Source organism: Podarcis melisellensis, assembly GCF_964234715.1.
Source record: "Podarcis melisellensis genome assembly, chromosome: 13".
NCBI lineage: Eukaryota > Metazoa > Chordata > Lepidosauria > Squamata > Lacertidae > Podarcis > Podarcis melisellensis.
The window spans coordinates 37,008,322-37,031,584 of NC_138545.1; the positions used below are offsets into that span (position 1 = coordinate 37,008,322).

The 23,263-nt window shown below is 44.7% G+C and overlaps 2 protein-coding genes across 7 annotated transcripts in view; one reads left to right on the forward strand and one right to left on the reverse strand.

Annotated features, from left to right (window-relative positions):
• DDX42 (DEAD-box helicase 42) overlaps positions 1 to 11,023 on the forward strand; it is a 26,013-nt gene extending 14,990 nt beyond the window's left edge. For all 4 annotated transcript variants that reach the window (XM_081883909.1, XM_081883910.1, XM_081883911.1 and 1 more), the window contains 9 exons: positions 1,045 to 1,173; positions 1,789 to 1,888; positions 3,531 to 3,578; positions 4,367 to 4,464; positions 4,636 to 4,912; positions 5,813 to 6,039; positions 6,664 to 6,774; positions 6,937 to 7,035; positions 8,338 to 11,023. In XM_081883909.1, the coding sequence (XP_081740035.1) occupies positions 1,045 to 1,173; positions 1,789 to 1,888; positions 3,531 to 3,578; positions 4,367 to 4,464; positions 4,636 to 4,912; positions 5,813 to 6,039; positions 6,664 to 6,774; positions 6,937 to 7,035; positions 8,338 to 9,039 (1,791 nt within the window). In that variant the 3' untranslated portion in view covers positions 9,040 to 11,023. The remainder of the gene's footprint in view (positions 1 to 1,044; positions 1,174 to 1,788; positions 1,889 to 3,530; positions 3,579 to 4,366; positions 4,465 to 4,635; positions 4,913 to 5,812; positions 6,040 to 6,663; positions 6,775 to 6,936; positions 7,036 to 8,337) is intronic.
• LOC309354163 (parathyroid hormone/parathyroid hormone-related peptide receptor-like) overlaps positions 9,562 to 23,263 on the reverse strand; it is a 27,049-nt gene continuing 13,347 nt past the window's right edge. For all 3 annotated transcript variants that reach the window (XM_081884131.1, XM_081884132.1, XM_081884130.1), the window contains 9 exons: positions 21,812 to 21,906; positions 19,451 to 19,640; positions 17,940 to 18,093; positions 16,331 to 16,391; positions 15,408 to 15,474; positions 14,484 to 14,578; positions 13,969 to 14,110; positions 13,835 to 13,876; positions 9,562 to 12,749 (listed from right to left, as the gene is read on the reverse strand). In XM_081884131.1, coding sequence (XP_081740257.1) covers positions 12,372 to 12,749; positions 13,835 to 13,876; positions 13,969 to 14,110; positions 14,484 to 14,578; positions 15,408 to 15,474; positions 16,331 to 16,391; positions 17,940 to 18,093; positions 19,451 to 19,640; positions 21,812 to 21,906 — 1,224 coding nt within the window. In that variant the 3' untranslated portion in view covers positions 9,562 to 12,371. The remainder of the gene's footprint in view (positions 12,750 to 13,834; positions 13,877 to 13,968; positions 14,111 to 14,483; positions 14,579 to 15,407; positions 15,475 to 16,330; positions 16,392 to 17,939; positions 18,094 to 19,450; positions 19,641 to 21,811; positions 21,907 to 23,263) is intronic.

Genomic DNA, 23,263 nt, shown 5'->3' on the forward strand with positions numbered 1-23,263 from the left:
TAAGTACTTAACCCGAGGTACCACTTGTACAAGGAAAGAGAGGTTCAGAACTATGGTGCAATTCCAGAAAAATTGCCATGCTTTAGCAGAAAGGCATTCTGGCTTGCCACATTAATGAGGGCACCCTTACTTTGATCTAAGGAGTTGTAATGAGATATTGTGGTGCAGGACTTGATGCATGCAGGACTTCAAATACCTTGCTCTTTTGTAAGTCCCAGAGACCCATTTTGGAGGCTTTATGTGTCAAAAGAGGGCTTCTTACATAGGTGGTATAGAGAAGGAGGAACTCTGCATTCACCGCTTCTGCTCACCCCTCGGTGTTGAGATCAAGATTTTAAAGGGGGCTGGTTGTATCTAAACAAGTCAGGCCGCCACCAGCTTCACCTTCCTGTTGCAAGTGGGTGTGGGAGTAAGGCTTGTCCATCTGTGCTTCAGTTGTTTCATTGTTAAGATTTTCATTATTAAAAGTGGAATGTTGCCTAGTGGCAAGTGGCTCAATTTCCAGTCACAATAATACTTCCTCTGGTTGCTTTCATAGGATATACTCAGCATAAAAAACAGGGATGCTAGAAATCTGCCCTGAAATTCTGCCCCTTCTGTCTCGTAATTGTTTTATTAAAACTTTTTGATACAACAAGGTAAAAGGAGTGTGGAGAAGAAAGAGAGAAAAGAAAAGAGAAAGTAAAAAAGAAATGATGTGATGTATAGAGATTATTCTAGCAAATTCGTTTGTGATGGATACAAAAGAAGGAGTAGGTACAGAAAAAGCAAGGTCTGAGGCCAGCAAAGAGGGATCCTGATAAGCTCTGGGGGTGAGCCACAGGTACAAAGATGGCCGGATTGATGTACAAAAGGCAGAAGAAAATTTAGTCACTGGAAAGGAGAGTTAGAATAACAAAGAAGAAATCTACTTGGTATTCTTGTAGCCCCATTGCACAGGAAAGTGTCCATTTTGCAGTCCCTTTGTTTCTTTGATGTAATGGAAATGTCTTTCTAGTTTTTGAAGTAGTGGTATCAATATTCTGTGAACTGCTGTGCCTTCAGATCCACGCTGAATGCAAACGCTTTGGGAAGGCCTACAATCTACGCTCCGTAGCAGTGTATGGTGGAGGAAGCATGTGGGAACAGGCCAAGGCTCTGCAGGAAGGAGCAGAAATTGTTGTCTGCACTCCAGTGAGTATTTCTTCCAGGTACTTGTGTTGCTGTAAGGCATCTTTCCCCAACCTAGTGCCCTCCAGATGTTGCTGGCTGGAGCTAGAGTTGTAGTCCAAAACATTCCTAGGTTGTGGAAGGCTGCCCTAAGGGATATGGGATCCTGAGAATGGCTTGCAATATGTTTCCTTTTCGTTCTAAATAAAAAGAAATACCTTGTGATTCGTTCTTTGGTTTGTGACTTATGTGAACCTACCTCATTTTCCCCCCTTGCTGGATTCAGAAAATGTGGATCCAAATTGGAGTAGAATTCCTAAGAGCAAGAGGAACTGCTTTGGCAGTTAGCAGCTTTGGAGGGATTTGTCTGTTGTTGACACAACCAAACCATTTCCCTCTCACTGGACTCTGGTTGGGAGTCTTCCTTTACAGGTTACCATCAGAGCTTTCCTTGGCACTTGGCCAGCTACTATTGACCATCACTAAGGACCCTGTTGTTCAAAAAGGACCACAAACAATATCAGGGAAAGTAGGAGCAGTATAACCACTGTGACCAAGGAATTACTGTGACATAGTTTGAATGATACATTGATACTGGCTTTTCTGACGAGCTTGGTGCTGTTAAATATTTCCAATCAGGGCCGTTTGATTGACCACGTGAAGAAGAAAGCAACCAACCTTCAGAGGGTCACTTACCTTGTGTTTGATGAAGCCGACAGAATGTTTGACATGGGTTTTGGTACGTACCCAGTAATACTGGCTGCAGTGTGGATATGTCACAGCGGTGGCCTACGTTCCCCACAACTTCATATCATCCTCTATGTCTTAGGAATCCATTAGTGAAAGAGTGCAAAGGCTGAAGCATTTCTTGGGCTACGCACTCAGCAGCAACTAAATAACAGTGTTACGGAAAAGTACAGGGCATTCTGGATAATAGAAGAGGGTGGTGGTGTAAAATGAAGGCTTTCATATGAAGGAATATGAGAAAGAAAAGTGGTTTGACCCAGTGAAGAATAGTGCAAATTTGGGAAGTAAAAATAAAACGCAAACGTGCTTGTTATGACTGTTTAACATTGGTACCAAGCTGTGTTACGTGTCCTGTCCTGAACTTTGTGGTTAGCTGAGAAGGAATTCTTAGTGGCGCTCTTGTGCTCCAGATGGCCCTGTGAAAGCACACACAAGGATAGGTTTCAGTGACTACTCCCAGCCTTTGGAACTTCCTTTCTTCAGAAGTCTCTCAAAGCACGGGCAGAAATATCTTCCATAACACCCTTTCGTTCCAGCAAGCATTTTGTGGCCAAAGGAATTTCATTTTTAATTTTTTTTTAGTGTCTACCTCTTTCATTTGCTCAATGTTCATTGTACAAAGTAGGGCACAGTTCGTAGTAGAAGTGGCATGGAGCACCCAGTTCTGCAGCCATATTATTCACCCATATTATATGAAGGGCAGGCTGGGCATTGCTGGAGAAACTGTTTTCTTTCTTTCTCTTGGTTAGGCCAGGAGTGCCTAAGAGATAGTGCTGTGTGTGTTAATGAAACAGAGGCTATGTGAATCACCTGCAAAGCAACTCTCTATTATTTGAGTGGAATAATCATTGGCCTCTTGAAGATGTGTTCAAATATAAATATACAGTGGTACCTCGGGTTACATACGCTTCAGGTTACAGACTCTCCTAATCCAGAAATATTACCTCGGGTTAAGAACTTTGCTTCAGGATGAGAACAGAAATTATTCTCTGGCGGCGCGGCAGCAGCAGGAGGTCCCATTAGCTAAAGTGGTGCTTCCGGTTAAGAACAGTTTCAGGTTTAGAACCGACCTCTGGAACGAATTAAGTACTTAACCCGAGGTACCACTGTATTTGCTTACTTCCCAAACCTCAATTTTAGTTGACTTTGAAAGAAACACAGATTTCTTCCTTAATTTCTTTTTTTCCTGGGGCATAGAATATTTCTAATTACAATAATAAACAAGAACCAGAATGGCTGCAAAAATATGCTTTGCTGAAAAACAAATTCAAGCCCACAGATAAATATTTGCTCGTTGTCAAATTTGTCACTTAGTTGCATGATATATTGATTTGAAAGGCCTTTTTAAAATAAATGTCTTTTTAAAGGGGCATGCTTTTTGGTAAACAAAAAACTCTGAGCCTGATGTTCAAATGTAACAACATCTCATTCAAGACCTACTGGAAGTTGAGCTTGTGGATGATTCTGCATTTTATGAAATAAAAAGGTGTTGTCTTAGAATGCAGAGATTGAGCACTTTTCATCATGAACTATATGCCATGCTCTCTGCAGCCAGCTGGCTGTTTATAAGGCAGCTGCTTTTCAGCATCTGAAAACTGTACATTGACTGGAACTTTGTTCTTCTTTTCATCCAGAATACCAAGTCAGATCAATTGCCAGTCACGTGCGCCCTGAAAGGCAGAGTGAGTGTGGACTTCCTGAATACAAAATATATTGAAATATGTATTGTGTGAGACAGAACTGTTTTATTCTTGTAAATATATGTGGTTAGCCCTTCGGGGCGGCATTAATTTGTGTCCCAAAACTGTTTCCAATTCCCATACTTAAACCAGAAAGAAATTAAGTTAATGGATTTGCAAACATTTTGTTCTCGTTAAGCAAGGACAGCCTGCTGTCTTCCCACCCACCCACTCACAGATTTTTCACCTTTCCCAGATATTTGGAGTGTTCTAAAATCTTGTTCATATATAGGTAGTTTTTGGGCATACAGAACCACCGTCTCCTTGTCATTTACCCTCTCCCATTGCCTCCATGCTTCTCTGCTGTTTGGATAGCATCTTTCGCCTTACTCCTAGCCATAATGTGTCCTTCTGGTACTGCTGTATGCAGTAAGGAACGATGCATGACAAATGTGATGCTATCCAGGGGTGCCCAAACTTTTTTCAAAGAGGGCTAGATTTGATGAAGTGAACATGCGTTAGGGCCGACCAAAGTTATTGAGCTTTTTTTAGGGTTCTACCCCAGGACATATACTGCCACAGGGGGCAAATTAAATCGACCAGCGGGCTGGATTAGGCCCCCGAGACAGAATTTGGACATGCCTGCAATAGTCACTCACCTGTGAATCATCACAGGCAATTCCTATGTAGATTCTCGTACAATTCTGGTGGGTGGGGTGGCTTCCTTGTGAGCTTGCACTCCTTTGCACCTTTGTGTATATAACATTAGTACTATTTTCCTGACTTAACAGCTCTACTGTTCAGTGCAACTTTCCGGAAGAAGATCGAGAAGCTGGCCAGAGACATTCTAATTGATCCAATCCGAGTGGTGCAAGGAGATATCGGAGAGGTAATATACCTTTTGGAAAAAACACTGTTTGAAATAGGCTAGAGCAAAGAGAGAAGCCACGGGTGTGCATAGTATAATGCTTCTCTGTTCTTCCCCCATTTCTGCTCTCGTGTTAAATATATCCTGATATTCTCATTTTGCCTCTATTTACTCCTCCTCCTCACACAACAGGCAAATGAAGATATCACTCAGATTGTGGAGATCTTCACCTCTGGCCCCAACAAGTGGAACTGGCTGACCAGCCGCCTAGTGGAGTTCACCTCTTCGGGGAGTGTCCTCCTCTTTGTTACCAAGAAGGCAAATGCAGAGGAGCTGGCCAACAACCTTAAGCAGGAGGGGCACAGCCTGGGTCTGCTGCACGGTGACATGGACCAGAGTGAAAGAAACAAGGTCATCTCGGATTTCAAGAAGGGGACCTTCCCAGTTCTGGTTGCTACTGATGTGGCAGGTAGGGGTGCAAGTTGGAAGTTTTAAAAACCTGGGAGCAATTTCCGAACCACATCCTTGACCCCCTTTCTCTCTTCACATTGTGTTATCTCTTAAGCCAGTTTTCATCCACCTACCCTGATGTTTTTTACATCTACCGTGGTTCAGAGAGTGTTGTGCTCAGCCTGCTGGGTAGATGTGGACTATGTATTGACGATATTAAATAAACCTTAGAGAGCCAGTGTGGTGTAGTGGTTAAGAGCGGTAGACTTGTAATCTGGTGAACTGGGTTCGTGTCTCCACTCCTCCACATGCAGCTGCTAGGTGACTTTGGGCTAGTCACACTTCTTTGAAGTCCCTCAGCCCCACTCAGTCCACAGAGTGTTTTTTGTGGGGAAGGAAGGGAAAGGAAAATATTAGCCGCTTAGAGACTCCTTTGGGTAGTGAGAAAGCGGGATATGATATCAAATCCAAACTACTACTACTCTTCTTCTTCTTCGGACTTTTAGTTGATCAATGTTTTGAAAAAGATAGCCCTCCTTCACTATCTCATTAATTTGTTCTAAATCCCCACTAAATATTTCCCTCCTATTTTTTTTCCCTTAGGAGGAGCTAAAATTCTTTATAGTATAATCAGAGTTCAGTGCAACCAAACCTGTTTTCAGTCAGGGAAGAATACAGTTGTCTCTTTTGGAATTGCGATACAGTCTTAAGAATACAGGCCAGCATTGACAGAAAGTGTCTAGGATAACTTGATTGCTTTCAACTGTATACTGAAGCTTTCCTAGAATTGAAGGTGGTGCAGTGGGAAAGAGTTTTGAGCAGAGTAAGCTCAGCCGTTGCTGACAAGATGTGATATAAGCAGAACGCATGTGAGAATTGCTGTGAAACTGTCTTGACCCCCGACATCTCCTGTGCCCAGCTCGTGGTCTGGATATTCCTTCAATTAAGACTGTGATCAATTATGACGTGGCCCGTGATATTGACACCCACACCCACCGAATTGGTCGCACGGGGAGAGCAGGAGAGAAGGGCGTGGCCTACACCCTGCTGACTCACAAGGATAGCAACTTCGCTGGAGATCTTGTTCGGAATTTGGAAGGGGCCAATCAGCACGTCACAAAAGAGCTCTTGGACTTGGCCATGCAGGTAACTTTGTCAGAACCTGAAGAAGCACTGTAATCTTTCCTTAACTTGAAACTTAACGTTTCTGTGTGTAATTATGAGCCACACCAAATAATATAACACAGTATGTGGTATATTTAAAAAGAAAAAGGGGTTTTACCTTGAAATAGATTTTGCTGCATTTCCACTGCTTGAGCTAGATTGGCATCTAGGGAAAAAACAACCCTGGGCATTAGCAGTATACAGACAGCTGTCTTTAAATCTAAGGAATGAGTCATGGCAGATTTTACCTCTATCTTGTGCAAATTGCTCTCATGCAATTTGGAGGCATCTGCAAAGAAGCTACTTAAAACAGGGAACTATGTTTTTCTACAAATAAGTGATATTTTGTTTACCCCAGTATGTAGTTCAAGTGGCTTTCTCTGGGTTCCTCCCCCCCCCCCACCCTCCAAAACAGAAAAACTAACTCTCCTTTATTTGGCAAATAGCGTACAACAAATTGACTGTAATGTGCTTGTGTACTTTTAATTTTTGGTATTGCTTTTGCGCTTCCAGCCAGAATTCTGTAGTCTAAAGTAGTTGAAGCAATCCATAGCCTGGTAGTCACATAATTCATCTCCTATTAATGTTACTATCCTTTTTCTCCAGAATGCTTGGTTCCGGAAATCACGTTTCAAGGGAGGGAAGGGCAAGAAGTTAAATATTGGCGGCGGTGGACTGGGGTACCGTGAGCGGCCTGGCCTAGGATCAGAGAGCGTGGTAAGCATTGAAATTCAGTATACTAACATAGACTAACAGTGTCGTATATGTTTACTTGGAAGTAAGTTCCGTTTATTTCATTGAGCCGTACTCCCCAGTAAGTAGGTATAGCACTGCAGCCCGAGTTTCACAGCGCTAACTGCCAACGTCTTTGTGTCGCAGGACCGTGGGAGTAACAGTGTCATGGTTAACTATGAGGCATACAAACCATCCTCAGGAGCAATGGGGGACCGGTTGTCTGCAATGAAGGCAGCATTCCAGGTCGGTATGACTAACTGTCCTGCTACATATTCTCTCCCCTTTCTGTCTGGCACTTGTTGTGCTACTGCTTTCTTGGCTTCTAGCCAAGTGTGGCCATTGTGCCTGTGAACTCCTTAAACCAGCTCAGAAGGGAAAGGAGCTGTTGGTTGCCAGCAGCTTTGTCTGCTTCAGTATGGTCATTGCCCAGCCTGTGAACTGAATTTCCCTTGTGTCTATCACAAGTTCTACAGCAAGCAAGGTTTTCATTGACCCGAGGTGGAGCCATCAACATTCGCCCAGCATTTAGCTCCAACTTGCTCCTATTGGCACTGCAAGTCAGCCCTCCTCCATACCAGTGAATGGGCAGGGTGGAAGGAAGGACAGTATTTAGTGCCAGAGATAACTGAAGGCAAAAAAAAGTTTGGTAAAATCGGCCTGAATACTCCAGCAACTAAACCAAGCCATACATTGCAGCAGATGTCCTAACATTAGAAAGCATTACTAGTTGAAATTCCATTCTCACATTAAAAATATAGCTGGGTTTTCCCCTTAACGGGAAGAAATCTCTGAGCAGTAAGATACACCCACTTTCCAAAAGCCTATTCCATCCAGCACTCAGCCTTCAGTCTTGGATAGCGGTTGGCATCACTGAGAAGAGACAGAAAACACAGGCTTAAGAATCCTCGTACAGTGGTACCTCGGGTTACATACGCTTCAGGTTACATACGCTTCAGGTTACAGACTCCACTAGCCCAGAAATAGTACCTCGGGTTAAGAACTTTACTTCAGGATGAGAACAGAAATTGTGCTCTGGCAGCGCAGTGGGAGGCCCCATTAGCTAAAGTAGTGCTTCAGGTTAAGAACAGTTTCTGGTTAGGAACGGACCTCCAGCACGAATTAAGTACTTAACCCGAGGTACCACTGTATTAGGGACGCAGGTGGCGCTGTGGGTTAAACCACAGAGCTTAGGATTTGCTGATCAGAAGGTCAGCGATTCGAATCCCTGCGACAGGGGTAAGCTCCCGTTGCTCAGTCCCTGCTCCTGCCAACCTAGCAGTTCGAAAGCACGTCAAAGTGCAAGTAGATAAATAGGTACTGCTCCAGCAGGAAGATAAACGGCGTTTCCATGCACTGCTTTGGTTGGCCAGAAGCGGCTTAGTCATGCTAGCCACATGACCCGGAAGCTGTACGCCGGCTCCCTCGGCCAATAAAGCGAGATGAGCACCGCAACCCCAAAGTCGGCCATGACTGGACCCTAATGGTCAGGGGTCCCTTTACCTTTACCACTGTATTGGTTATGGTTTTTGTTTTTCTCTCCTGTAGTCCCAGTATAAGAGCCATTTCGTTGCTGCCAGCTTCAGCAACCAGAAGACGGGCAGCTCTTCAGCAGGTGCCAGTGGGTGGACCAGCGCTGGCAGCTTGAACTCTGTGCCAAGCAACTCAGCACAGCAGAACTCGGCAAGACCCGACAGTCCCATGGGCATGGCAGGCATGCCAAAGGGCATGACAGGCTTCACAAGCGCCGGAAACCTAAACAGCGTCCCCACCTTCCCGAGTCCTGGCGTTCAGGGGTTCAACAGTCCGAACGCCGGCAACAGCAACAGAGAGGGCAGCAGCGGAGGTAGAGAAAGGTACGGCGACAACCGGGGCAGCGGTCGCCACGGCGGCGATGGCCAGCGCCACGGCGACGGGAGCGGTCGCCATGGTGAAGGCCAGCGCCACGGGGAAGGCTATCGCCACGGGGACAACCGCCACGGAGACAGCCATCGCCACGGGGAAAGCCGACATGCCGGCGGTGGGAGTAGCAGCAGCAGTCGCCACGGGGAAAACCGGAACAATGGGGACAGCAGCCGGAACAGCGGCGAAAGCAGAAGCAGTGAGAATAGGAACACTGAGAGCAGGAAAGATGGCAACAGCAGAGAGAACAACAAGGCAGATGGAGGCAGTAGTAGGGACAACAGCAAGACAGATGGCTTTGTCGTTCCGGAGCCCCCAAAGCGCAAGAAGAGTCGGTGGGACAGCTAAGAGCCCAGCAAAGTGGCAAGGTGCCCCTCTCGGTCACTCTCAAGAGGGCGTTTCTGTGTGGCTACTCAGAAGCATAGCAATGGACAGCAACGATCCCCAAAGCAAGCCTCGGCTGGTGCGTCTGCAGACAGCTTCACTTCAGTGGCGCGTCAGTGTTGTGCTTTGATCAAAAGGAAAGTGTTCCCTTTCTTGGAATTCCTCAACGCTCTGACTTTTAAAAATCCGTCCGTCTCGAGGGACTTCAAAAGATTGATTTCACCCACCAAGAGCAAAAGATCTTTGAGAGTGTTTCTTTTTTAACTGAATGTTTCCAGAAAGAGGCTTTGAACTGGGTAGGTTTGTTTTATTCAGATCAATGTGAACTTGTACACTAACCCATCTCCCAGTAAGTGGCATGCCTGCTACATCAGCCCTATTCAATAGCCCTCTTTTCATCCCCATTGTCATTATGCTTTTACACCTTCGTTCGCCGCTCACAATGGCCATCTGTGCCCAGACACGACCACCAAGTTCCTGTTCATATGATTTTGCATGTATCCAGCAGTACAATGAGACGTGTAAAGTATCACAGGAAAACAGTAGTTTCGACTGGGTCACTGTTGGCCATTGCAAGCAACAGATTCATGAGAAATAATGGTCTCTTGGGAAGAAGTGGGGGGGAGGGCTCACAATTGATCTTGCCCATCTACACACAACCCTGCATGGAAATCATAATGTTTCATTATGACTTGTGTCATTTCTGCAAGTAATCTTTTTTTAACCCTTATCATTTGATGCATCACTGCTGAGTAGCTTAAATCCTCCTTATTTGGGGATTGGTGAGCAGGTTCTCAGGCTTGACTCCTGCCTCTCTGTTTTGTCAAGTTGTCCGCAGTTCAGGTAGAGAGAGGACAGGCCAAAGTTTAAATCATTTCATCCCTCCTCCTCCCTTGATAGTATCAGCATGCCAATAGCCAATAGAGAGAGCTTGAGATTCTGTTCCTAAGAGTAGTGGGGAGATGGCTGTAAATATACAGGTGGTGCAGTCTGCAAATTTGTCTCATTCTTCTCCATACCTAAGCCAGGTATGATGAGTTTGGCTGGAGCTAAAGGATTCCTTCTGCCCAGTAGAACAGCATACATGAGTACTGTGGTACACACACACACATATGGAGACAGAATGAATGCTAACCTTCCCCATGCCAGTCTACATTTTTACACAATTCACCATCTTCTGTGTTCTGAATGTGTCCTTGTGGGAACAAAGACCGCTTGGCAAAGACTAGCAGAATCTCAGGTTGCCTAGACTGGAGCTCCTCTGCCTCCAACGATGATCCTAGTGTCTACTCATTTTGATCCCAGAACATGTGTACTGTATGGGCAACAGGAGCCACATTAAGCCTGAAGAAGATACACAAAGATGGGCCATGGAGCCACAAGGATATAGCTTGCCCACCGGCTGGCAAGATGAAAAGTGTCCATTTGGGTGGGATCTTGTGTAGATAGCTTTGTGAATGTTCCAGAAGTTATTTCCCCTCCCCCCCCACCACCTAAGGGTGAAACAGGCTTGGGGAGGGAGATCTTTCTTATATAGCATCAAGTTAATTGTGATTGGGGGCTGAACCAGGAAGATTTCAAACTTTGTAAGTTTGAGACTGGCTGCTGAAGAAGCATTTTTGTGCAGCAATGTTAGAAGCGGGACTTGTCTGAAACAATGTGCTGCTTTCCCCCGAAATGGTTGTTGCGCGCACACATCTGGAAAGAAGCAAATGTAAAAATATTTGGGTTTTGGGTTTTTTTAACAGTGTGTTCTTGGGCTCTTTAATCAGATTTTTTTCTTTTTCTTTTTTGCCAGAGTGGTAGAAAAATCTTGTTTGCTGAAAATAGTTCACTTCTTGCTTCTCATTTTTATGAAGAAGTATCTTGAAACTGTCAGGATTCTGTGACATGCTGTTCCCTTTACTTTCTGCTTTCTCTTCTAGTAAATGTTTTATTACAAGGACAATTGCCTGGGATGTGCCTGTATTTTGGCCTATATTCTTTTACTCATAAGTTGGTTTTGTGGGCAAAAAGTACTACTCGTTGTTAGAAGGAAACACCAGCTTTAATAATTTTATTTCTCATGTTTGCACTACATGAAAATAGCCTTTAAAAACAACACCATCTTTGACTGCTCTAATTGGGGAGGAGGGAATCAGAAAGGGATTTTATTCCTTGCCCACATCAAATTGGCCCGGGGACCCTGAGAGTTTTTTTGCCACCTTCTGCAACATACTCCTTGCCACGTTTCCTCAAGTCTGTTACCCCACAAGGTTAAGCACGCCTCTTGCTACCAACTGCTTTTCCTTGTAAATTGTCTCTCTCAGCATCATTTTGTTATATTCCAAAGCAACAACTGTGTGTTTCAAAATGCAAGTTGGATGGTAAAGAAAAAGTGATTCCATAGTTGCCTTGGACAGGTATTTCTGCAAGATACTGAACCAAAGTATGCCTATGTTTGAGAAATTCTCACGTCTCATCTAATCCCGCACAATTGTTCACTGCAAGAGCAGTTGCTTTGGTTCTGAGACAGCAAAGTAGTAGCTGTTACTTCCTCTCATATTGGGGGGGGGATGATTTCCAGAAAAATTGCAAGCTTGTTTGAACACCCTTTTTTATATTAAAAAAAAATCCATTCTGTAAAACAGAATCAGGGCTATCACCTAATATGCAGGAATTGGTGGTTGCGTAAATAAACTTGCCTCTGTCAGTCTTGATAGTGATGCCTTTTAGAGCTATTGAGAGAATTTGGACTAAGCAAAAAGTACTGCTCGTTGTTAGAAGGAAACACCAGCTTTCATATTTTATTTCTCGTTAGCACTACATCGAAATAGCTTTAAAAAACAACACCTTTGCCCTTAACACTTACTGAAATTGGGGTTGCAATCAACTAACAAAAGCCGCCTTATAACACAAATGAAACACAACACAGCAGAAAATGGGAATAGGAATGGTTCCCTTGCTTGCTTATTGCTGCTGAGGAGGCTGAAAGTGAGGGTGGGGAGATAGATATATTCTGGAGGATTGGAATTTTTGAAAAGGCATGTCATGTGCTTTGCAGATCAAACTAACCAGAACAATGCAATCTACCTAACCACTACCTCCCTCAGTACCCTTCAGCATCCAGAGCAAAGCTTAAACCAATATGAAATGGCAAATACTTGGAACCCTCTTTCCATACTGACGTAGGTCGTAGAATGAAGACTTCCTATTCGCTACAGTGGTACCTGGCTCAAGATTGAAACTTAAACAGTTCACTCGCCTAGTTACTCTGATCCTAGTCCCGCGGATAATTACATTTTCTCTGTTCCCTTTCATAGCATGGTCTCCAGCTCTTTTTTCAAGCTGGAGTGCTTCCCCTCCAAGGCTGTAGCACCGATGTTCTCCTCAAGGACCTTCTGCATCATCTCCTGACTTGGAGAATTATCCAAGGTGGAGGAAGCCGGGGTGTACTCTGGGGCAGTGGCAGCGGGGGCAAGGTGGATCAGCCAGTTTTTGGCACCAAGAGGCATGGCAACGGCTGCTGCAGAAGACACCCCCCAGCTGGCCATACTCAGGCTGACGCTGTTGGTGGCATGGGACACAAGCCCGCCGTAGGAGTAGCTCCCGCCTGCGCTGGCCGCTCGGGTCTTCTGCTTTATGTCCAGTACCAGGTTTCTCCGGAAACGGTCTTTTTTAATTTCTGCTTGCACCTGGTGGAAGAGGCAGACTGTCAAGGGAATGCAACTTAGAAAAAGACTATTGCCCGCCTGCTCATTCTCAGTACAGTCATACCTTGAGTTATAGACTCTTCAGGTTCCGTTTTTTCAGGTTACGGACCACCGAAACCCAGAAGTACTGGAACGGGTTACTTCTGGGTTTCGGCGGATGCGCAGAAGCGCCGAATTGCAACCTGCGCATGCACAGACGTGCCGCTGTGGGTTGCGAATGTGCATCCCGCACTGATCACGTTCAAAACCCGAGCATCCACTGTACTTCGACAGCTGGTAAAAGCAGAACAATGGCTTATTAATTGCCCATCCCTGCTAGAGTCCAATTTCTTTCCCTCTCTTCTCCAGTATGAAAATGTTTCAGTTTTGCACCAGCTAAGAGCATATGGGTGGGATGCTACCCCCATTCCCGAACTGTTCTATGAAAGGGGAGTGGGTGCTTAATTCCATTAAGTCCCAGGCTGTGTATCTGACCACTCAGAGAGTGCTCTTGGTCATTGAGTAACTCCAATGCCCCCTGTACATAAAAGATCAGGAGGATACCATATCAAAGGGCATAAAGGTAAAGGGACCCCTGACCATTACGTCCTGTCGTGGCCGACTCTTGGGTTGTGGCGCTCATCTCACTTTATTGGCCGAGGGAGCCAGCGTACAGCTTCCGGGTCATGTGGCCAGCATGACGAGCCGTTTACCTTCCCGCCGGAGCGGTACCTATTTATCTACTTGCACTTTGACGTGCGTTCGAACTGCTAGGTGGGCAGGAGCAGGGGCCAAACAACGGGAGCTCACCCCGTTGCGGGGATTCGAACCGCCAACCTTCTGATCGGCAAGTCCTAGGCTCTGTGGTTTACCTCATAGCGCCACCCGCGTCCCATCAAAGGGCATAGGTGTTGGGAAATATTTTCCATTTTGGAAACGGAATCATCACAACCACATTCTCCAGGCGGAAGAAATACCGGGCATGGGGAAGGAGGTTGACTCCTCCCCGTGCACTAGGTGCAGAATACACCCGATGAAGAGAGGATCGCAGCTAAATATTCGTGCATCTCTGAAGAAATGTTTCTTACCTCGCCATTGCAGAAACAGTAAATGAGAGCCACAAAGAAACCCTGTCAATAGAAAAAGAGAGACAACCATAGATAGAAATAGCTGTGACTGAATGGATCAAACACAAAAGGCTTCACCCACCATGAAGACCCACCTGTAAAGAATTGAAGAGCATCTCGTAGTGCATCTGTATTTGCCAGACGACACTGGACACAGCTGTGTAAGGAATGGCCATAAACACCACGTAATGAACACCAAAGAGGGGCATCAGGACAAGGGTGGATTTTAGTAACTTCCTGGAAGGAAAGGGATTTTGTGCAGTCATTCCATTTTTGGATCGTCCAAGAGGAGAGCTGAAGGGCCCGTAATGGGGAATAAGGGAGGCAACAATGGGTGGAGACCTTAAAAGGGTAGAAGCTTGAAGAAGACAGCGCATAAGAGGAAACCACTATAATAACACAGATAAATGATCTGATTAACAGCAAGAACCAGTTAAATGAAGATGGACAGAAAGCAGGACAGAAATCCAGCATGGAAGAAGTTTCAGTATTCTAGGCAATCAGAAATTAGCAGAGCATTAATAAAGGGGGACATATTTCAGTAAGAAAGTATTTATTCATTGTAGTGCCAACACTGGGAGGTCTGTTTCAACTGCTCCAAGCTACATACCTGTACTGTTGGCGGGGATCTAATTTCCCTGCATTTGTCTCCCACAACTTCGATGCAAGGACTCTCACAATGTTGAGGAAGAGGAAAAAATTCACCTGCCGGCAATGAAAAGACATTTCATGTCGCGCCAGGCATTTTCCATCCCAGTGAAATGCCATTCTTCAATTCCCTTTTATTTGCTGTGTTATAGAGAATGCATTTCTGCTGTTGGCCCATATGGCTGGTAGCCGACCTACTCGTGGTCATTAATTCTAATGGGTCTAACTCTGGATAAAAGTGAATTGAACACAACTCAATAAAATCACGTGGCGATGATCAGCAATCATTAAAAAACCAAACAACAACCAATACAATCAGTAATAAACAAACCAACACCAACTCAAACTCATCCTCAGCTTCTGGACCACTGCCTCAGCTACTGAGGGCACAATTTGCAGAATACCAGTATAATAAGAATGGGGTCATGGTCCCCCGCCTTTGAAAAGAGGAGGGACGAAGTGATGTTTCTGCAGATAGGTATTCCATAACACAAAGGCAGCAACTGCAAATACTCTGCGTCTAATGGATGCTAAACTACCATCCACAAAAGATGCTACCCTTTACAAGACCACGTGGGCTGATCTTAAAACTCAAGTGCAGGATTTATATGGGAGAAGACATTCTCGTTTTTTAATTTTCAACCAATTTTCATCTGTTACAAAGTGGTTCAGCAACTGGCCCAAAGGACACCTTGACTGCCTCCTTCCCAGCCCACCCTAATTTGCATTTTTAAAATTCATTTTCCAAATCCCTCCATCATGGAGCCCATGGCAGGAAGCGTGGTTCCCAGGTGGTCGCCCATCCAGCTGCTGAACAGTCCCACAGGCCTGCTTAGCTTCAGCAAGCTGGTGGTCTTGTACTCTTTTTGTGCCCTTCTTATCTTACCACAACTGCTGCCAAGATAGGAACTTGGTAGATCCATTTCATGTTTCCAGCGCTGAGGTCCCAGCACCTGATGAAGAGAGGCTGAAGTTAGGCACAAATGGATCCATATTGAGTCTCTCGCCCGACACCTTTGAGCCTCAAGTCCTTTTTGCATTATTATTATTCATTTTTTCATTACCTGTCCTTCACCCTAAGGTCCCGGGGTTGTTCACAGCATTAAAAACATGGCATAGCACATAGCTTATGCTACTGAAGAGAATAGGAATCGGTCAACTTTTGATTTTCTGAGCTTCAGGACATTTTGGCTTCTTTCAGCCTTAAAAAATTCAAATCATTTACACGACATTTTAAACCAGTAAATACTGTGATCATTATCACCAACCCTACAAGGTAGGTCAAGTTTGCTTGTCCCAATATGGCAGTTTTGATATTTGAGGCCAAGAGAGTGGCTTACCAAATAGCACCTAATGAACCCGTGACAGAAGTAAGATTCAAACTAGAGAGGTTCCGATTCAGGCATTACCCCTGTAAAACCATCGGCCTGAATTACATACACTAGACTATGGGATTCCTAAATTGGACATGAGGTTTGTGTTATTAAATTTGTTTTGTTGTTGCAAAACTCGGCCATATATGAACTATAGCACAAATTTTGCTAGTACCTGTATAAAAGATGGACCAGATATAGGGGTGGGGTTGGGGTTTTTTTGGGGGGGTGAAGATTATATTCTTTAACACAGGGGAAAAATAGCTCTCCATATCAGGTCCACATATAACATGTGGGATACAAAAAAAAAACAAATTAGGTCTAAAAATCTGTTCCTATAAGGTAGTGGCTAAAGCATTTAATTTACCCTCTCCTTACTAACTCATCCTGCCCAGTCTCCCTAAATTGTGATTTAAGAGAAGCAGAAAGTACATACTGTGTATCAGCCAGGGATGCTCTGACGCTGGCCCAAACAGACACAATGATAGCAGGTACCCCTCGAAGGAAAAAGAAAAACAAAAGCAAGCAGAAAGAGATCTGGGTTTCCAGTGAGCTCTTAAAAGGACAGTAGGAGAAAATGCGATGCCAATAGCATACACCAGGAGGCGGCTACATAGTACCTTGCTGATGTTGTTGGAAAACAACTCCCATCATCAAGACAGGAGCCAACCAGCAATAAATCACATTGAGCAAGTTGGAGTTAAGTCTTCATGAGCAAAAACAGGAGTATCAGGCCTACTCCTCTCTGGCAGGTCTTGCCCCCATGAAGCAGTTGCTGAGACTGAAGGTTCCCACCTCCCCACAGCTGCCCAAATCCCCTCCTCTCCAGGGTTTCCCCCCAGCAATCTGAGACTGTGCCTGCTGAAGCTAACCTCTCCTCCCCCCTCTTCATGCTTCTCCTGGGTCTGAGAGACCGAGGGGGAGAGGTGCTTGTTGCAGCAGGAGGGGAGGACACCCCTGCCTCTTCATCAGCTACACCCATCTCCATTTCTTGGCCTCCCTCCTCTCCTGCTTCAACTTCTGCCTCTGAGTCTGGGCTTCTATCTGCCACAGATTCTCCCCGCTCACTAAACCCTGCGACCTCTTCAGCTTCTGACACCTCTTCTTCCCAGTATTCTCCCTGTGACTACCCATCATCCTCCCACCACCACTCCCCTGGCTCTGAGCCGCCTTCCCTTCTTCCCCAGCTAGATCCTCCCACCATTCCTTTGCATCAAACCAGTCTTGTGATGTCATCCCTGACCAATGGCCTTGCTGGCTGGCAAGGCTGATGGGAAGTGGAGTTCAACAACATCAGGAGGGCTCCATGCTTGCTACTCTATATTCACTGACTTTGTATGTGCCATACAAGTTCCCACTTCTACACAACTATGAATGGTGCAGAGGCCCTATCCATTGGGCCACCGTACCTCACCCTCTGTGCTAAAGGACCCCTGGACGTTTAAGTCCAGTCAAAGGCGACTATAGGGTTGTGGCACTCATCTCACTTTCAGGCCATGGGAGCCGGCGTTTGTCCACAGATAGCTTTCCGGGTCACGTGGCCAGCATGACTAAACCGCTTCTGGCACAACGGGAGATCGTGACGGAAACCAGACCACACAGAAACGTCGTTTACCTTCCCGCCGCAGCAGTACCTATTTATCTACTTGCACTGGCGTGCTTTCAAACTGCTAGGTTGGCAGGAGCTGGGACAGAGCAGCGGGAGCTCACTCCGTTGCGGGGATTTGAACCGCCCACCTTCTGATTGGCAAACCCAAGCGGCTCAGTGGTTTAGACCACAGCGCCACCCGCATCCTCTGTGGCACATGATGGGTGGTGGGAAGGGAAACGCATCGTCAAAGAGAGCTGTGGTTACAGGAGGTGAGAGAGACCTTTCAAATAATAATAATTTATTATTTATATCCTGCCCATCTGGCTGGGTTTCCTCAGCCACTCTGGGGAATACAAGGGCAGCCTCTTGTGACCTTCACTTGCCCTGTTTGAGCTTCCCTGTGTAGGTTCATAGTCAGAGCAGGAGCCGAGAGACTGAACTGGACTGTGCTTACCCCACCCGATGAGTGTAAGAGCCCACAAGTAGCTTTTGTTTGAGAGGAAAGCCATGAAGATCAAGCTGTGGAGATAGAGACCTTCCACCAAGATCCAGTAGTGATTTGTAGCCAAGAAATAGAGGAAGATGGTCACAGCTACCTTGCAGCCTGCCTGAAAGAACGGAGAAGCAAACATCCTTTTTGGTGGTGGTGGTTGTTAGGACCAATAAAAAGTATTTTGTGTTTCTTTGGTGTATTTTATTGAAATAATTTCAATTGTAAAGAAATAAAGCGATACAGAAAAAACGGAAGAAAAGATGAATAAAAAAACGAAGGTGATTATAAGAAAGGAAAACCCATATACAAAAATGCAATCTAAGATACTTCCGTACATTCTTATATAAATCAATACAGTGTTATTATCCTAATACTTATGTAGTTAATAGCCTGCAACATTCTGTAGAAACTCATTCCAAATGTTATTGTAGTTATCCAAGCAAAGTCTGCGCCTGTAAGCAGTCCGTTCATAAGTTGTGAATGTTTGTCATATTGTCATTCCATTGATAAAAAGGTATATCTTTTTTCTTTTTAGGACCAAGTTTTGGACAACCCCCACTGGTCACACTCAAATCTTTTGCAAGGTTTTTTGGTTAATAGTTGTTCCTGCTGCTTAACTAGAGGTTAATAGGAGGAAAAGGCAGATTAACAACATTCAAGTCCAAGAGATCACCATCTCACTTTTTCTTTCTTTCAGAACTGGAATGCTGATTAATTTAAAATGCTGGGTTTTTTAATTATTATTTTTGATTAGGAAACCATTAGATAAGATGACAGAGGAAGGATTCGAAACCTGCAGGACCAGAGATTCTCAGAGGACTGGAGTAAATATTTGAACTATTTGAAAATCAATTGTAATAAACAGATTACGCTAGTAGGATTGCAAGAAGTTTTGCAAGGAGGATTATGTGAAATATTGCAGAGAAGATTGAGAAGAGAATTATTGGTTAAGGATTATTAAAAGTAATAAGGAAATTAATGAAATGTAGATAAAGTGATAAAGATTGAAAAATCTCCAGCTGTGGTTGATGGAAGTCCAAAACTTTGTATAAGATAAGAATATATATATATATATATATATATATATATATATATATATATATATATATGGTAAAGGGACCCCTGACCATTAGGTCCAGTCGTGGCCGACTCTGGGGTTGCGGCGCTCATCTCGCTTTATTGGCCGAGGGAGCCGGCGTACAGCTTCCGGGTCATGTGGCCAGCATGACTAAGCCACCTCTGGCGAACCAGAGCAGCGCACGGAAACGCCGTTTACCTTCCCGCCGGAGTGGTACCTATTTATCTACTTGCACTTTGCTGTGCTTTCAAAGGAAACCATCTTGAGCTGACTGTTCTGAAATCTGTATCCTTGTTCCCTAAAACTTCCAGGAAGATTTTAAGCCAAGGCACAAATCACACTTCTTAATAGACACCGAGAAGAGGGAAACAAAACCTAAACACTAGGGACTTACTAGCTGGGTCCTGGATCCCAAGGCGAGGCTCAGATCTTCAGCATCCCAGTCACTGTCCTGCGTTTTTTGCAGCCCCTCAAGTCGCAAGGTTGAGTACAGCACGAGATCCTTCACAAAGATGCTCACAGCTCGGCAGACGAAGGAGGCAAAGAGATGGAGGTGGATGTAATTTCGGGTGCAGTGAAGCCGCCTTAAACACACATTAATAAGCGGAGGATTTCAATTTATTTATATGTTATGTCTTAATCCTGCCCGCTCTTCCAAGGTACCATGCGTATTTTCCACACCATCCTTTTATCCCAGCAATGACTGTGAGGTAGGCTAGGCTGAGAAAGAGGGTGTGATTGGCCCTCATCACACACACACCCCAATCTATGGCTGAGAAGGGTTTTGAACCTGGGTCTCTCCCCATTCTTAGTCTGGAACTCTAAACACCAAACGACACTGCCAGGAGAAAATAGTATGAGATAACCAAAATAATGAGCAGCTGTGCTCCTTATTATTACATGATTCCACCTTCTATTGTGGTGCTGGAGGAGACTCTTGAGAGTCCCATGGACTGCAAGAAGATCAAACCTATCCATTCTGAAGGAAATCAGCCCTGAGTGCTCACTGGAAGGACAGATCCTGAAGCTGAGGCTCCAGTACTTTGGCCACCTCATGAGAAGAGAAGACTCCCTGGAAAAGACCCTGATGTTGGGAAAGATGGAGGGCACAAGGAGAAGGGGATGACAGAGGACGAGATGGTTGGACAGTGTTCTCGAAGCTACCAGCATGAGTTTGACTAAATTGCGGGAGGCAGTGGAAGACAGGAGTGCCTGGCGTCCTCTGGTCCATGGGGTCACGAAGAGTCGGACACAACCAAACGACTAAACAACAACAGCAACCTTCTATTGAGAAGGTGCCAGGCAAAAACATTCCTCTTCAATCAGGCCTTTGGCGGATTAATATTCTACAGGCTTTTAAATGTACCTGTGGGAAGGGAGGGTTATTGTTTTGCTGTTTTTCCTTGTGTTTTTATCTTCTATTTTATTCTGTGACCACCCTGAGATCTTATGATGAAGGGTGGTATATAAATTAAGAATGATAATGATAATAAGTGGGGTTTTTTAAAAAAAAAAAAGATTTAGGGGTACTCTCATTTTGACTCAAGAAAATGACCATTTTATAGTTCAAATTGGGGGAAATAAATACAGCATATGTACAAAAGTACAAAGATGCACAAAATGTTTAGGGGTATGCATACCCCTGCTTCTCCCCAGAAAAAGCTATTATTATTATTATTATTATTATTATTATTATTATTATTATTATGTGCCTTGGGAGCACAGAACTATCTTGCCACCACCTGTAGTTACCTGAGGTTCTGTAAGCAAAGTCATCATCATTATGATTTTATTTGTACGCCGCCTTTCCATATTTTATTTGTACGCCACCTTATCATTTTATTTGTACGCCGCCTTTCCATAGTTAAAACTATGCTCAAGGCAGCTTACAGCATGACAAGATTTACATAGTCAAAACAAAACAAAAAAAAATCATTCCAGTAGCACCTTAAAGACCAACTAAGTTAGTTCTTGGTATGAGCTTTCGTGTGCATGCACACTTCTTCAGATGTGTATATCTGTGTATCTGAAGAAATGTGCGTGCACACGAAAGCTCATACCAAGAACTAACTTAGTTGGTCTTTAAGGTGCTACTGGAATGAATTTTTTTGTTTTGTTTTGACTATGGCAGACCAACACGGCTACCTATCTGTAACAAGATTTACATAATTACCAACATAACAAAAGTCATAAGCAATAAATAAAGCACATCAGAAAGTGCACAACCAAATGGAAAACAATTTCCACATAAATCATAAAATCTGAAACTAATAATACAATATCAATCACAATTTAAAATTACATAGATAAAAAATAAAAGCAATTTAAGAAACAAAAACGGAGCCCTCTCAGCCCAGCAGCAGTCCTTTATGGAGCCTGTCAGGCCCCGCCCCAAGCCAAATCTACCCCACCACACATAGGAAACCAAACCAAGATAGTTTTTCTCTTAGTTTTGCTGGCCATGATTAGTACAGTGGTACCTCAGGTTACAGACGCTTCAGGTTACAGACTCTGCTAACCCAGAAATATTACCTCGGGTTAAGAACTTTGCTTCAGGATGAGAACAGAAATCGCACAGCAGTGGGAGGCCCCATTAGCTAAAGTGGCACCTCAGGTTAAGAACAGTTTCAGGTTAAGAACGGACCTGCGGAACGAATTAAGTTCTTAACCCGAGGTACCACTGTAGAATAAGGCCATGGGTTAGAGTTCAGGGGGTGGGATGGGGCAATGAATCAATAAGAACTGCCCTCCTTACTTGAAGTAGCAAAGGATGCACATGGCGACCACAAGGGAGGCAAGGGAGATGGAGTAGCCAACGGTGTAGATGATGCGCAGCCGGTCAAACACTTCCTGCGTGAGGAAAAGAGAGGCATTCCAGAACAGAAGGACTGCAGAGCCATTGTCACAACTTGCTACGCCACGTCAAGAACCCCCATCTAAAGCACTTTCCCTTTTCCAAAACAGAATATCCTCCAGCTGTCGCAATTTTCTTGTGCAACTTTCCGAAGAAGACAATTCTGCCACCTAATTATGTCCCCCAGTTGCTGGTACCTTGTTGAAGGTATGCTCTTAAAGCAGTGGCAAATTTGCATGGGGCTGCCGTTGAAGACAGTTCAAAAACTGCAACTCGCCCCTGGCTTTGTGGCCAGGTTGCAAAGAGGGACTGGGCAAGGGGCGACAGCTTCGCTGGCTCCCAGTAAGTTTCAAAGTGCTAGCCTGAACCTTTAATGCATGGGTAGGCAAACTAAGGCCTGGGGGCCAGATGCGGCCCAATCGCCTTCTCAATCCGACCTGCAGACGGTCCGGGAATCAGCGTGTTTTTGCATTAGTAGAATGTGTCCTTTTATTTAAAATGCATCTCTGGGTTATTTGTGGGGCCTGCCTAGTGTTTTTACATTAGTAGAATGTGTGCTTTTATTTAAAATGCATCTCTGGGTTATTTGTGGGGCATAGGAATTCGTTCATTTCCCCCCAAAAAATATAGTCCGGCCCCCCACAAGGTCTGAGGGACAGTGGACCGGCCCCCTGCTGAAAAAGCTTGCTGACACCTGCTTTAATGGTTTAGGAACCAAACAACAGTCTGACCACTCTGTCTCTCTCTTTCTCCAATATTTGTTTCATTACGTTGACTACAATTATGGTGAGCAACACTGATTTGCTTTGTTGATTGATATTTCAAAGCACACACGCTACTTCTCTGCTTGCGGTAGATAATTATAACATTTCAGATGTGTAATTATCAGATAATATAGCAAATGGGGTGAGCAATTGCCTCCCACCCCTACCACCTTTGGAGAGGTTATTTTTAAATCTTTGGAAATGATCGGATTATTTTCCCTCGGTCCGTTCCGCCCCCCCCCCCAACCAGGCCAAATATCCTCATTTCCTTCTGCAATTTGATTTCCATATGCTCATCCGTTGTCAGCCTTTACGGAAAGGATGGAGAACCTGTGGCTATCCGGATGTTGAAATTACAGAGCTGTAGAGCTTTTGAATTATGGTGCTGGAGGAGACTCTTGAGAGTCCCATGGACTGCAAGATCAAACCTATCCAGTCTGAAGGAAATCAGCCCTGAGTGCTCACTGGAAGGACAGATCCTGAAGCTGAGTCTCCAATACTTTGGCCACCTCATGAGAAGAGAAGACTCCCTGGGAAAGACCCTGATGTTGGGAAAGATGAAGGGCACAAGGAGAAGGGGACGACAGAG